Below are 15,494 nucleotides of genomic sequence, written 5' to 3'. Positions count from 1 at the left end.
GGCTTAAAAAAACATACCACAGCCTCCAAAAACACACATACGCACTCACACCTAGAAAGGCAGTCCTTAAATGACCTCAGCTGTTGATAGGTAGTTAAAAAATAAAACCAAAACTAAAAACCAAATCACTTTAAAATGTATACGAAAATACTGCACCTTACTTTCCAGGACTTTTTCTATTTCCTCCGTATGGCTAGATGTTAAATAGATAATAATATTAATTGCGGTATTTGTCTATGGTTATCTACATATAGTGTTCAGGATGTGCATATAATTCAATGCGCTATTTAGTTTAATATCGTTTACGCGCTAAGATTTTATTCACAAGGAAAACTCACAGAGGAATTAAAACAAATAACCGCAACAATGAATTGGCACATCCCCAGTACTACCAAGTAAATAAAAAAAAAACATGCATTAACAGCAGTTTGCACAAACATAGTTAAGTCGAAGACCTCAAACACAAACACAATTAAGGTTTCCGCTAAAATACTTGCGTTTACTACGTCAAGCGAGCCGTATAAACAAAGGGAGTATTAGCTTCATTTTTGTTTTACAGCTAATTTGTCACAATGCCAACTTTCTCCAGGTGATTTAGTTTTATTGATAAACATAAACTATCCTTTTATTGAGGGTGTGATAGAGAATACCCTAGAAGTGCTATACTTGGTTGTCTATCTATCCCGAGGCTCTGCCGAGAGTAAGACATGAAAAATATCACCGGAAAGGTTTAAGATTTTCTCTATCAAGCACTGAAGGTAGGGATGCTTATTTTTTCCCCATCATATTTTTTCATTCAAGCAGGACCAGTTGTTGAAATATCAATTCTGCAATCCAACTTAATGTTGACATGATTTGATTGAATTGTGGACGTAACGTCAATGTTTTGTCGTCATGACGTCATTGTATTGTGGTCGTGACGTAATTGTATTGTTGCTATGAATACATGGTATTAGGAAACTTTGAAAATCGCATCATTGGGGGTAACAGAGAAATCTTGAACAGGTCAAACGTGAGACACATCTGTGAATGATGGAAAAATGAAGTATCATTGAATGTTTTCTTTCATCTCTAAGGTTTAAAAAAATAACATGGTTTATGATATTTCGAAATTTCTGTATTCTCCTTGCGTTAATGTACTTTTGATAACATATATCAAGCTGATCATAGACTTGAATTGATTAATGCTCACTCTACATCTCCATATATCAGGGGACAGAATGTGAATGCCGATAGTTTCTTTTCCACAGTTCCCGACCTCTTTAAGGTTTCGAACTGTCTCTGTATTTCTTGTGAAACCGATCTAAGTGATATACTATGTATTATGTACAATTAATCTTTTTGCACTCACAAGTGTCCTGACAAAAGAAAAACTGTTCATGTTACACCTATGTATAAGGTAAAATCTGACTCACCTATTTATATATATATAAATCTCAGAATAAAAGAAAGTATTGCCTTTGAATATGTGTTTAATGATCTCATCACTAGATTTAATATGTTTTGAAAAAAAAACAGTCCTGATTTTTATCTTAGACTTCGACGATCTGCCAATTAATAACTATATGCGATATTGAAAAAGTTATCATGTCAAAGTAAAAGCGAAATGAATGGGTGGAAGATGGTAGTGGTGGTATTGGTGGTAGTCATGGTGTATTACCTACATACACTACAGTATCTCTATACGGTCCAGGGGTACATGATACATCTTATATAGAAGCTTACTATTCTTTGTCTGGTCGGAATGTTAAAGAACGGGAGCCAACGAAGTGCTGTTATTTTTCAGCCTCTTAAGAACGGCCATTTTGTACCATAATTGCGCAATCATGGTTTTCCTGAACAACACTTGTTTTCAAACTTCTTCTCAAGTTCTACGATTATCAGCATAGTTTACCTGAAATGATTCTGAGATGGTCTTGACCAAGTGTTATTTTTCATGTCGATCCAAAATCAAAGATTTCCGGAACTGGTACCATAGGTCTAAAAATGGATAGGGCTGAAACGGGAGCCAGCAAAGTGTTAAAACATTTACATGGCAGCCATAGTAGTCATTTTTAGGATGATTGCGTAATCATGGTTTTCCTGAACATCTACTATTTCAAACTTCCACAGGTTGGAATCAGCCCTAAACTACCTGAAATGACCCTGAAATTGTCTTGACCCAGTTTTTTTAGGTCGATCTAAAATCCAAGATGGCTGCAATGACCACCATCTTGAAAAACATATTTTTAACATCTTCTCCAGTTTCACTAGTATCACAGGGCTGAAACATTGTTGGAATGTTAAGAAAGAGGAGCCAGCAAAAGTCGTTATGTTTTGGCTTCGTAAAAACATTTTCATTTGTAAGAAAATTGCGTAATCATGATTTTCCTGATCAACACATATTCAAGCTTCTTCATCAATTCCAACTGTAGGATTCACCTCTAAATTACCTAATTCAATCTCAATGGTATGATATAGATAGGTTTTTTGATCTATCAATTTTTTATTATTAACTTGTCATGATTTTCTCTTTCTTTCCTATCATTGTGCAAGCGTAAAGGCGTTGGAACAGTTCCAATGTTATACAATATGACGTCAATTGGGATTATTTATGGCATTTACATTGTATTCGGTTTTTTTTCTGTGTTTTTCAAAAAGTTTTAATTTTATGTTGCTTAAGAGTCATTTTTGTCTATGGAAATTTTTCATTTGTCTAAGAATGTAATGGTATAACTTGTCTGAGAGTAATTTCAACTTTTAAGATACCTCGTTTGTCTGATAATAAATTACAGTCATGCTTCGTTATCTCGATCGCTGATAACTTGAAGACTTTGCTCAACTCGAAATGAAACTTCAGTTCCGATGATAAATATTCCCTATAGATTTACTTGTTTATCTGGAATAATAAACATATTTCATTTTCTGAAAAGACCCTACTGATGTCGAGACAATGAGATTCGACTATTTTTATTCTTTAATAATCTCAACACTTTAAAATGCTTTCATTTTGAAATATAAAAAAAAAGATATTCTTTGAAATGGTTTGGCGATGTTCACTGTGATAAATATATACAGGGTCACTGTTTTTAACAATTTTCTTCCCAGTGTCTCCCTTATTTTTGGCCTTTAGTTGAGCGATCGCCCTATGAGGAAGGTTTCAAGTTCTGTACTCTGGCCGAGACATACAAGAGTCTTGAAAAATGGTAGTTGCTATTCCTGCTTGGCACTAAGCATTTGGGAGTGAGAAGGCTGGTTTGCCCGTTGTCAGTATAATGTGACTGAGTTGAGTGTACTGATGGGTGTCTTCAGTTTGCTTCAGTGAGTTAGCACTATGAATCGCCTTAACTTTCGGACTATCACGAAGAGGCTTAAAAGAACATACCACAGCCTCCAAAAACACACATACGCACTCACACCTAGAAAGGCAGTCCTTAAATGACCTCAGCTGTTGATAGGTAGTTAAAAAATAAAACCAAAACTAAAAACCAAATCACTTTAAAATGTATACGAAAATACTGCACCTTACTTTCCAGGACTTTTTCTATTTCCTCCGTATGGCTAGATGTTAAATAGATAATAATATTAATTGCGGTATTTGTCTATGGTTATCTACATATAGTGTTCAGGATGTGCATATAATTCAATGCGCTATTTAGTTTAATATCGTTTACGCGCTAAGATTTTATTCACAAGGAAAACTCACAGAGGAATTAAAACAAATAACCGCAACAATGAATTGGCACATCCCCAGTACTACCAAGTAAATAAAAAAAAAAACATGCATTAACAGCAGTTTGCACAAACATAGTTAAGTCGAAGACCTCAAACACAAACACAATTAAGGTTTCCGCTAAAATACTTGCGTTTACTATGTCAAGCGAGCCGTATAAACAAAGGGAGTATTAGCTTCATTTTTGTTTTACAGCTAATTTGTCACAATGCCAACTTTCTCCAGGTGATTTAGTTTTATTGATAAACATAAACTATCCTTTTATTGAGGGTGTGATAGAGAATACCCTAGAAGTGCTATACTTGGTTGTCTATCTATCCCGAGGCTCTGCCGAGAGTAAGACATGAAAAATATCACCGGAAAGGTTTAAGATTTTCTCTATCAAGCACTGAAGGTAGGGATGCTTATTTTTTCCCCATCATATTTTTTCATTCAAGCAGGACCAGTTGTTGAAATATCAATTCTGCAATCCAACTTAATGTTGACATGATTTGATTGAATTGTGGACGTAACGTCAATGTTTTGTCGTCATGACGTCATTGTATTGTGGTCGTGACGTAATTGTATTGTTGCTATGAATACATGGTATTAGGAAACTTTGAAAATCGCATCATTGGGGGTAACAGAGAAATCTTGAACAGGTCAAACGTGAGACACATCTGTGAATGATGGAAAAATGAAGTATCATTGAATGTTTTCTTTCATCTCTAAGGTTTAAAAAAATAACATGGTTTATGATATTTCGAAATTTCTGTATTCTCCTTGCGTTAATGTACTTTTGATAACATATATCAAGCTGATCATAGACTTGAATTGATTAATGCTCACTCTACATCTCCATATATCAGGGGACAGAATGTGAATGCCGATAGTTTCTTTTCCACAGTTCCCGACCTCTTTAAGGTTTCGAACTGTCTCTGTATTTCTTGTGAAACCGATCTAAGTGATATACTATGTATTATGTACAATTAATCTTTTTGCACTCACAAGTGTCCTGACAAAAGAAAAACTGTTCATGTTACACCTATGTATAAGGTAAAATCTGACTCGCCTATTTATATATATATAAATCTCAGAATAAAAGAAAGTATTGCCTTTGAATATGTGTTTAATGATCTCACCACTAGATTTAATATGTTTTGAAAAAAAAAACAGTCATGATTTTTATCTTAGACTTCGACGATCTGCCAATTAATAACTATATGCGATATTGAAAAAGTTATCATGTCAAAGTAAAAGCGAAATGAATGGGTGGGAGATGGTAGTGGTGGTATTGGTGGTAGTCATGGTGTATTACCTACATACACTACAGTATCTCTATACGGTCCAGGGGTACATGATACATCTTATATAGAAGCTTACTATTCTTTGTCTGGTCGGAATGTTAAAGAACGGGAGCCAACGAAGTGCTGTTATTTTTCAGCCTCTTAAGAACGGCCATTTTGTACCATAATTGCGCAATCATGGTTTTCCTGAACAACACTTGTTTTCAAACTTCTTCTCAAGTTCCACGATTATCAGCATAGTTTACCTGAAATGATTCTGAGATGGTCTTGACCAAGTGGTATTTTTCATGTCGATCCAAAATCAAAGATTTCCGGAACTGGTACCATAGGTCTAAAAATGGATAGGGCTGAAACGGGAGCCAGCAAAGTGTTAAAATATTTACATGGCAGCCATAGTAGTCATGGTTTTCCTGAACATCTACTATTTCAAACTTCCACAGGTTGGAATCAGCCCTAAACTACCTGAAATGACCCTGAAATTGTCTTGACCCAGTTTTTTTTAGGTCGATCTAAAATCCAAAATGGCTGCAATGACCACCATCTTGAAAAACATATTTTTAACATCTTCTCCAGTTTCACCAGTATCACAGGGCTGAAACATTGTTGGAATGTTAAGAAAGAGGAGCCAGCAAAAGTCGTTATGTTTTGGCTTCGTAAAAACATTTTCATTTGTAAGAAAATTGCGTAATCATGATTTTCCTGATCAACACATATTCAAGCTTCTTCATCAATTCCAACTGTAGGATTCACCTCTAAATTACCTAATATAATCCGGGGATGGTCTTGACCAAGTGTTTGTTTTTGTGTCGGTCTGAAGTCAAAGATGGCCGTCATCTTGAAAACACATTTTAAACTTATCTCCAGTTCTACTGACTGGTTACCTTGACCTAGAAATTATTTGGGTTGTTCAGGAGGGGAAGTCAAGAAATTGTTGTCATTTTTTTGACCTGGTAAAATATTTGATATGGCAGCCATGAAGGCCATTTTGTAATAACATTTTAACTTAATCTGATGTTTCACCAGTGGGATACAGATCTTACTTACCTGAATTGTGGTAGTTCTTAGTGTTGGTATTTTTTTTGGGTCATTCCGGAATCAAAGATGGCCGTCATAGCAGTCATGGCCAAAAGTACCACTATACTCGCTACAGAGTATGTTAACTACAATAGTACAAGGGACTTAGTCAGATGACAGTTCAGGCCTTTCGGCCTCTTCTAAATAATCTATGTGATAGTAATCTTTATTTCTAATAAAGTATAGAAAATAATCAACTAATACATACAAAGTATGTTAAAATTGAGGCCAGGTAGTGAAGAAAAATAAAATATACATTAGTTATTGAACAATCATATATGATATGATAATGATGGCTGCAGGCCTGAGGCCTCAATATCCTAAAAATTCTAAAATATAAATGAATGTTTGGTAGATATAACCAAGCGACTGTCCGAAGTCAAAATACAGGTCTTGGAAGGAATCCATTTTAAACAGGCATGCATTTACCGACTTAAGACGGCAAGCTAGTTATAATACCGTATAAAGGGACATAATGGCATAGCTCCACTGAGTATTTATTTTGGATTAAAATGACAGCCATGTCCGCATACGTGGTCTCCCGACTTGATATCGTGACAAGAGGGAACGGTTAAATGATGTAATTTTATGTTTCCCGTATAAAATAATCACATCAACTTCGGTGTCTTTTATACAATAAGACATGCTAGTATATTTGTAAATACATGACAAAGTCTTGCTCGAACTTCTTACTTATATAAACTTATGTTGTGTAATGTAATTATTTTGTATATTGCCGTTGATGTTGTAAAATACATAGTATTGCGAAAGAAAAGAATAATATATACACGTATTAAGTTTAATAGGCTCAGTGCAATAGGTCAGATTCGGGACAGAGAACCTAAGATGTTGACCTGACAGTTTCAATCTTTCTCCGCACATAGAATATATCCATGATTAGCTTGTATTAAGAAGGTTTAATGATTTTAATCCGAATTTAAATCAACCTGTATTACTAACACAGAATAACATTTTGTATGTTAGTCTAGACATGGCGCTCTCAATATTGGGTAACGTACACATGATTTATTATTTTATCACTTTTAATTATTTTGTTATTGAACGCATCCCTATAAAAAGTGTTATCGCTACATATCAGAGTACACTAAACGATAAAATATTCAAATATCATTTATACTATAAAAATAGTTTGGTGAACAAAAGGATAAAATGGTCTATATACCAAAACAATTAATGTTAATTTATTCAAATACAACCTGTATTACAATTAATATTTTAATTGGTTTCTTATTGAAAAATAAGAGAATAATCTCAGTTGGATGTTATTTATATCCTGTTTTGTTATTGGTGTCATTATCTTGATTTATTTATTTTTTTATTAAATTACATCATATTGTTATTGTTAGAAGTTCGATGACTTGTTTCTCAAGGAAAATTGCATTTTATCTTTAAATTTCCATTATTATAATAAAGTCACATATGAAGTAATCAAGGCAGAATAAGTAGATGTTTAAGAAACTGGACAATATCAATCTAAATTCTAAGACAGATAACATTTACCGAACAATAATTCCTTTGCGTAACATTCTCTTATTTTACACTATTTTGAGATGTTATTTTGGTGTTTGCTTATTAAACTGCAATAGAAATGTAATGTCAGATTATTTTCACAGGATCTAATGTACGAAGCTTTGACTCAAATATCATCATATTTTCATCTCTTATTCTAAAAGTTCTAAAAAAACATTTGTTTAGCTTGACATGTACAATCTCTAGCATGTTACTTTCGACAAGTATTTGGTTATTTTTCATCCCCTGAATGAACAGAGTTAGGATTTTTTCAGAAAAATCAGAAATTATTTTTGCATATTTTCACAAAAATGGCGCTCAACCCTTGCTTAGGCACATTGTTGAAACTTAATTGATAACTTCAAATCTATAATCAAATAAGCTTCCAAAAGCACCAAAGCGATTAAAAATTGCTTTTAGGGCACTATATTGAAACGCCTTTTTACCGACTGATAACTTCAAAATAACGGCACTTTATACTAACGAGTTGAAAAGTTAAAAGCAGGAGAATAAAACAGTTGATGTGTCGGATATTTTTGTTAGAATATTAAACATTTCCATATACTGTATTTTTTTGTGATTTTATTTTATTGTTTTGAATGAGTTTTACAAACATTCATTTTAAAATTATTTATTAATATTCTTCTTATTTGCGCAGGTGTTTTGACGCTGTTTTGTCTGGTGTGCCAGTTTGGAAGCAACTATGGTAAGTAGTATACTAGTCAAGTTAACAAAACTAGGTAGAAATGATATATGTTGTGTCATATCATTACTTAACTTTTAACTCATTAATATAATTAATACGTTTGTGCTTATGATAATACATAGTTTAATATATAAATTATATATCAACAACAAAACAAAAAACAAAAATCAGTGTTTTGGTAAGGATGTCGAACGAAGAGTATATAAGCAAATGCCAACGTCTGCATTATAATACATTTGATATTTATTTAGTAAATTAAATGATAATGAAGTAAATTCTAAACATCGACTTAATATGTCAACTTTGCGCTGTAGTTTATTTATTTATCACTTTTGTCTCTTTTAAATTTAAGTGCACATCTCAAACTCGAGCAATTACATATTGGTCAATAGATGTGTTGGAAATATGTGTGATAAATATAAGCTATGCAAATAGTACAATACTAATGCACAAAATGGTCAGCGCTAAAAATACAAAATATAAGGTAACGGCTGCATTACATTAAAAGAATGAAAGTCATTCATATACATATGTATTTCATTTCGGTTAATGACAAACGCTAGTTTTTGTTTTCTTGTCCCCCTCTATATTGACGAACATAATTTTACAGGTGCGCCCGACAACCGCGGTACAGAGTTCATCATCGGGTACATGGAAAACATTGCTGTTTCTATGAATGTCGAGCTCTTCGTCACAACAATGCGAACCACTACTGTAAATGTTCAGGTGACTGCTCCAAGATACAGTGCCGCTGGGATCAATGAAGCCTTCTCGGTGACAGCCGGAACTGTTAAACAAATGTTCTTTAGCCCGTCTATACGTCTCGCCGGAAACGAGATGAGTTCCAAAGCGGTCTGGATCACTGCCGATGATGAGGTCGTTATATACGGCGTCAACAAGGAGACCTACTCTTGTGACGCCTTCCTTGGACTTCCGACTGATGTACTAGGAACTGAGTACTACGCCATCACATATTACCCTCCGTCCAGACAGTGTGAGCTGTTGATTGTCGGTGTGAATGACAGCACCACAGTGAACATCAGAGTCGGAAGTGCGATTGGCAGTCGGTATATTACGTGGGGTGGAACAAACTACTACAGTGGTAACACCCTTACCGTCACAATGAACAGATTCGACACATTTCAATTAGTAACATATGGTGATCTATCCGGAACATACATTACTTCAAGCAAAGCGGTGTCTGTCTTTAGTGGAAACAGGAAAACAAATATTGGCAGCGGAGGCAGTTCTGATCATTTGGTCGAACATCTTACAAATGTTGACACTTGGGGAAAACGCTTTGTTACTGTTCCTGTTCCAAGGAGAACTGTTGGCGATTATTTCAAGTTCATAGCCAGTGAAAGCAGTACCACCGTTACAATAAGTGGAGGTTATTCGACTTCATTTTCACTCGCAAGTGCAGGAACTGTTGTTCAGAAGACAATTTCCTCCAGTTCCCATTGTCTTGTGGTATCTGACAAGCCAATATTACTTGTACAGTTTTGTCTAAGTCAACAGTCATCCAACGAAGAGTCTGACCCTATGATGATGATCATTCCACCAGTGGAACAGTACGGAGCCGACTATACATTCGCCACACCAAAGTACTCCCTTGGGTCATACAGCAACTACTTCATGTTCATCGTAAAGGAAACTGAGAAATCTGGACTTAGAGTCGATGGTAATGCATTTCCTTCCAACACTGTATACAACACAATCAGCGGTACTGACTATGTAGGGGGTTACATCAGCGTGTCCGAGGGGTCTCACACTGTACGTCACACATCTCCCATCTCTGTCTTCGGTGGATACCTGTACGGCCAGGCACGATACGAGACTTACGGATTTACTACCGGCATGCGTATGGCAGGAATCAACACGGTAAAATGTGTGATATTTTGTAGAAATGATACGCTAGTTTATTGAAGAATATTTCGTCTGATATATGAAATTGCCATCCAAATTTGATCATTTCTATCATTAAGAATGTGCCTTACGAAACAGATGTTTTGAACCAAAATATAATATGGTAACTGTTTACTTTATTACTGAAGGATATATTGCGCAGGTACAGTATAAGATCAATCGTGGGAGAAAGGCGATGTAACGGTTTAATATTTCACGTCACGTTACTTGTAAGTAAACATTAATTTTCAGATCTAATTAGGCATATATTATGGCATTTCACTTTTCTCGTTTTTATAGATTTGTTAATAATGATAACAATAAAAAATACACACACACACACATATACACCTTTGTTATGACGTCACAGAACATCCCAGTAACACTGTATCTACGCAACTTATATAGTTAAGCATCACAAAGAGATTAATAAATGAAAGAGCTTATGCTTCAATCTAAATGTTCTTTAGTTTATTTTGATAAATTTATAAATATATGTTGTAAAAACATTATTTTGCAGAGATGCATAAAGCTTTAACCAGCATAGGACAAGGAGTACATATTACAATGTAAAATCATTACATATTCGAAAGATATCGAACAACAGTGCTTATTTTTCTTGTGCGGTATAACCCTGTCCATTATCAAATTAAAGCCAATAAGTTTTTGTTTGTTTCTTCTCCAATAGATTTGTGTACCAACCAATACCGTCGTAGGAGATGGCATTGACAATGACTGTGATGGTCTGATTGACGAGGAGTTGTGTACAACAGAAAATCAAGGTCATGGTACGTTTTCAGTCTTTGCCACCCTGCTTCAAAGGTGTTCCCGCAATCTAAGTGTAAAATGGGCGGATTCCGATTGAACAATAGGAAGCGAAACCAAATCCCCAAAATGTTTCAGCTCTACCTCCTTACCCAAGTGATAGCGACCGTATGTTAAGACTATGTATATGCCACATCGGCATAACAACATTAAAATCACTGTTCATTACTAAAATATATTCTTCGTTTATTGGCCCTTTATCGAACAAATAAAAGAAATACAACGGAATCACACTATAAAAGATTATCATTTGATATCAGTATATTTTCTAAGAAAACATTTCATCTGCAGATGATGACGGTGATGGAACAGCAGAAGAAGATTGCGCGACACCTCCTCCAAGTATGTAGACTGACTTTTCTGCACTAATACACATTGTTCCCATCCAATCGCAATTATATATAATATGAATGTCAATTGTGTATTACCAAAATGTTGTTTCCGCGAGATTAATCTTGGTTGAGAATATCATTAAGTCCCCACTGTCACAAATATCAACAGCTAAATTTTGGGAGACACCACGAGACGAACGAAGATTACAGAAAGGAAGAAAGAAGGGAAAAACGCTGCAATCAAAACAAATGGATACTTGGTTTCTTCATGGGATAGACAGTATTCATATAGTATTGAACTTGTATGAATTAGCTTGCGTTCATCTTCCGTCTTGCTGTTATCCATATTAAAATAATGACACACATTATGTTTCTGTTGTTGCTACAGAATAAAGGAAGTCTCTTTAAACTAAAGAATGTGTTTTGAACATTTTTACAGTCGACGGTGGGTGGAGTTCCTATGGTTCGTACGGCGCATGCTCGCTCACTTGTCAATCTACAACAGGTGGCGCTACTACTGGGACTAAGACGCAGACTCGTTATTGCAATAATCCTACACCGAAGTATGACGGCAAACAGTGTTCCGGAAGTGCTACAAACACCGCTTCCTGTACACCATCCATCTACTGCCCAGGTAAATATTCTTCATCACTTAAATATGACATTTCCGAACAATTGATAGAGTTATCATAGTATTACCTTAAAAACATAATTGAATTGCAAATAATTACATCAACATATGCATCAAATTTATCAAAACATTTCATTCACCGGATGACTTGCTAATACTGTATGTGAAATCATTCATGTCTGAATTCAAACAGATAAACGCAATTCTGATTTGTCACACCAACAGTTTATTTCGTAAAAATATCTACAGAAACTGCAATTTACACTGTCATTATTTAGCGGAGGGTTATCAAGGCAAAAGCGCTTAAATAAGATAACCGCTGAAATATGTACATTTACAGCAGTCAAAAGCATTATTAATATAGTTTGTCTCTTCAGTTTTGAATATTTGCATTATGGAGATATTTGTAACTATTACATTACCCATTACCGTAAAAACAATATGGGCTTACAAGTAAGAAAATTATCCGAGAAACCATTTTTTTCAATCTTTGATTAATTGCCACAAATGATGAACAGACATTTACTATTGCGAAGGCTTGAAATAACTATGGAGCCGAAGAGAGTAATGTGTTGAATGATAACCTTTTTACATGTAGTTCATGGCGGCTGGAGTTCCTGGGGTTCGTACGGATCATGTTCTGTGACTTGTGCCACTGGCACAAGGACAAGGTCTCGGTCTTGTAACAACCCTACACCAGCATACAGTGGTAACAATTGTAGTGGGAGCGATACCTCAACCACAAGCTGTACATTGAGTCCATGCCCAAGTGAGTTGCGTTCTTTTTTTAATACAGTTAAACATCTAGCACATCCACTGTCAAACATGGTAATAATGACAAATACAGCTTCTTTTGTTTTGGTATATCTACATATGATTTCCTTTCATGTATGATAAGGAACTGTTTCGTTTATACATTTGCACATAAACATGATCTGTCATGTTTTGTTTCCTTTAGGGTAAGAAATCATTTTTTCAAAGTTTTTGAATTTTGATTTGGTGTTTCATTTACATAAGATTAATTTGTATGCTTATTTTTAAGTTGACGGCGCTTGGTCAAGCTGGAGTGCATGGGGTACGTGTACTGTCACATGCGGAGGGGGAACCACCACCAGGAGTCGCTCCTGTACCAATCCAAGTCCAGATCATGGCGGCGCTCAGTGTCCTGGCAATGACACTGACACTACAGACTGTAACACAGCCGTCTGTATAAGTAAGTCCCCCATGTCTTAGAAAACATTATTCAATCCAACGTCCCATGTAGTAAAACATCTTGTCAAAAAATTACATGTTTGCTATTATCAAAATGGATATTTGAATAAAATATGACATCTGTGCAGGAATAAAGTGGTTTGTCATGAAACATGTGGCAATACTTTAAATTATGAATGACAATTTTGATTTTTGAACTATTCTTTTTAATTATTCTTAGTCGACGGCGAATGGGGTCCATGGAATCCATGGGGCACATGTACGCTCACTTGTGGGACTGGAACGCGATCAAGAATAAGGAGCTGTGATGATCCACTTCCTCTAAATGGTGGACTCCAATGTCCAGGGGCGTCCAGTGATTTCAGCGATTGTAATACACAAGCCTGCCCTGTTCGTCAAGCTGGTGTATACCAACAGGTATTGATAACACGATTTCATATATTCTAATGATTCATATGAAATATTATAATATGATTGAGCGAGATCCCCCACCGATTTATGTCTCTCGCTCTCAAATAACCATCCACATCATCAGTCACTCTGATTTCGTCGAGTTTCCTGATTACTGAATCAGGCACCACAAAAAACTGTCGTCATACATACACACGCTTGTACTCCTGTACACACTTCACGCTTGATACTAGTATGTCATCAAAGCGTCATTTGCCAACGATGAAATAGAAACCAGCATAGTCAACCCTTTTCTTAAAACAATCCTACGAGCAAAACCAAAACCAACGTCGATCATCGACCCGGTCTAGTTCCGATACACTCTTCCATCCATTTTAAAATCTTCGACCCAGAATACCTTACAGTTCACAATTCAAGTTCGGCTTTCCCTTTGTCACGTATTCGCCTGCCTTGAACAAGGTTGAACAAGGTTTGGTCACAGGCACCAAATGTAATAGAAGTAGAAAAATGCACGGCCAGACCTCCGAACACTAGCATGATGCTCTACCAGTAGAACTACCTGGTCGCCGATGATCGACCCGGTCCAGTTCTGCTACATTACTACCTATAAAACCATGTAGTTAACAATATCAAGGCACAAGCTAAGATTTATAACACCCTATCTAACACCCATTTTTTATTGGATTACAGTTATGTCCGATAAACTGGTTTACCTGTGAGAGTGGTCAGATAACGTGTATAGAACTGCCATTAGTTTGTGATTGCGGAAACGATTGTGACGACGGAAGTGACGAAACATTAGGGATATGCCGGATGCAATCCAGATCTGCTGAAATCTTGCGGTAAATGGGGCTGATAGTAAGTTAACTTTCGATATGAAGCTTCATAAATATTCTTCAACATCACAAATAAGATAGCTTACTTCGGTTTATTTAGAAAAACTAAAAAACAACGTAAATTGCATTTGTTTAGTAGTGTTTTTCGATATGTTATATTTACTGGAGATATTTATTCATGGTTAAATGTAAAATTTTACATTAATCATTAACTTACATACATTATTGCGTCTTTTATCATCGATTCATCACGTTAAGATACTACAGTTGACAAAGCGAATGCAATTTCACGTTAGACTTATAATTTTAATGCTGAAAACATCTTGAGCATAGTTGAAGAGGATTCAGAATGTTTATTAGTATTACGTTTTAAATTGTCTGATATATTCATTGTCGTAATGGTTCCATTTTCTGTAGGTGTCTTACGATTGTCAACGTGGAGTGTTGTACTGGGATTTACCGTATCTTGGCTACTGCGATGATGAGTGTTTCTTCTACCAATGTCTTACGTTATCCATATGACTACTTGCAATCTCCTTAAATGGCCAGAAATCCAATGTTAGTATCATTCCATTTGTAATTTAAAGGGCGTTTGATGTCAATGCTGCATCTAACAACTACCTATGCACGCCGTGTACAGAACATCGTTCCGACATAGACAGTATTTACTAGAGGTGACACAATATGCAAGAACATTTCAAAACGATTACAACTTTACATATGACTTCTGTGTGTACATATTATTTACAGGATACGGCAAATTGAAATGAAATGAAGAAAGAAAGGAGCTCAAGAATTCATCGAAAATGTTCTGCTATGGAAAAACGAGTAGATTCAATCAATGGAATTCGATTGCCCTAAGAGTTAATTAGTTTCGGCAGTAATTGATTCACCCGTTGATAAAAACATCTTTATTCCGATGATTTTATTAATAAAATGTTTTCCTATAAGTATTATTCCGTTTCGTGTTGAAATATATATGTATATACAACGTAAAAATAAAACCACTCTATATTGTTTTTGCTTTAAAAATG

General features: G+C 35.3%; 1 protein-coding gene across 1 annotated transcript; it reads left to right on the top strand.

Annotated features, from left to right (window-relative positions):
* Positions 1-6,099: 6,099 nt before the first annotated feature.
* On the top strand, positions 6,100-10,751 carry LOC117341845 (IgGFc-binding protein-like). Its single transcript, XM_033903705.1, has 4 exons — positions 6,100-6,127; positions 8,261-8,308; positions 8,919-10,189; positions 10,734-10,751. The coding sequence occupies exons 1-4, from the start codon at positions 6,100-6,102 to the stop codon at positions 10,749-10,751; spliced, it is 1,365 nt and encodes a 454-aa protein (XP_033759596.1).
* The last annotated feature ends 4,743 nt before the right edge of the window (positions 10,752-15,494 follow it).

The sequence above is a fragment of the Pecten maximus genome, chromosome 14 (assembly GCF_902652985.1).
Source record: "Pecten maximus chromosome 14, xPecMax1.1, whole genome shotgun sequence".
In the NCBI taxonomy this organism is placed as follows: Eukaryota; Metazoa; Mollusca; class Bivalvia; order Pectinida; family Pectinidae; genus Pecten; species Pecten maximus.
The sequence above is the reverse complement of the archived record's forward strand: the minus strand, read 5'-3'. Positions and strand labels throughout refer to the sequence as shown.

What these genes read in the sequence shown, in the direction of transcription:
- LOC117341845 (XM_033903705.1), top strand. Translation starts at nt 6,100, where the DNA reads ATGGCCGTCATAGCAGTCATGGCCAAAA. An exon ending in CATAGCAGTCATGGCCAAAA is followed by an intron (nt 6,128 to 8,260) that starts GTACCACTATAC and finishes TTATTTGCGCAG; the next exon opens with GTGTTTTGACGCTGTTTTGT. An exon ending in CCAGTTTGGAAGCAACTATG is followed by an intron (nt 8,309 to 8,918) that starts GTAAGTAGTATA and finishes ATAATTTTACAG; the next exon opens with GTGCGCCCGACAACCGCGGT.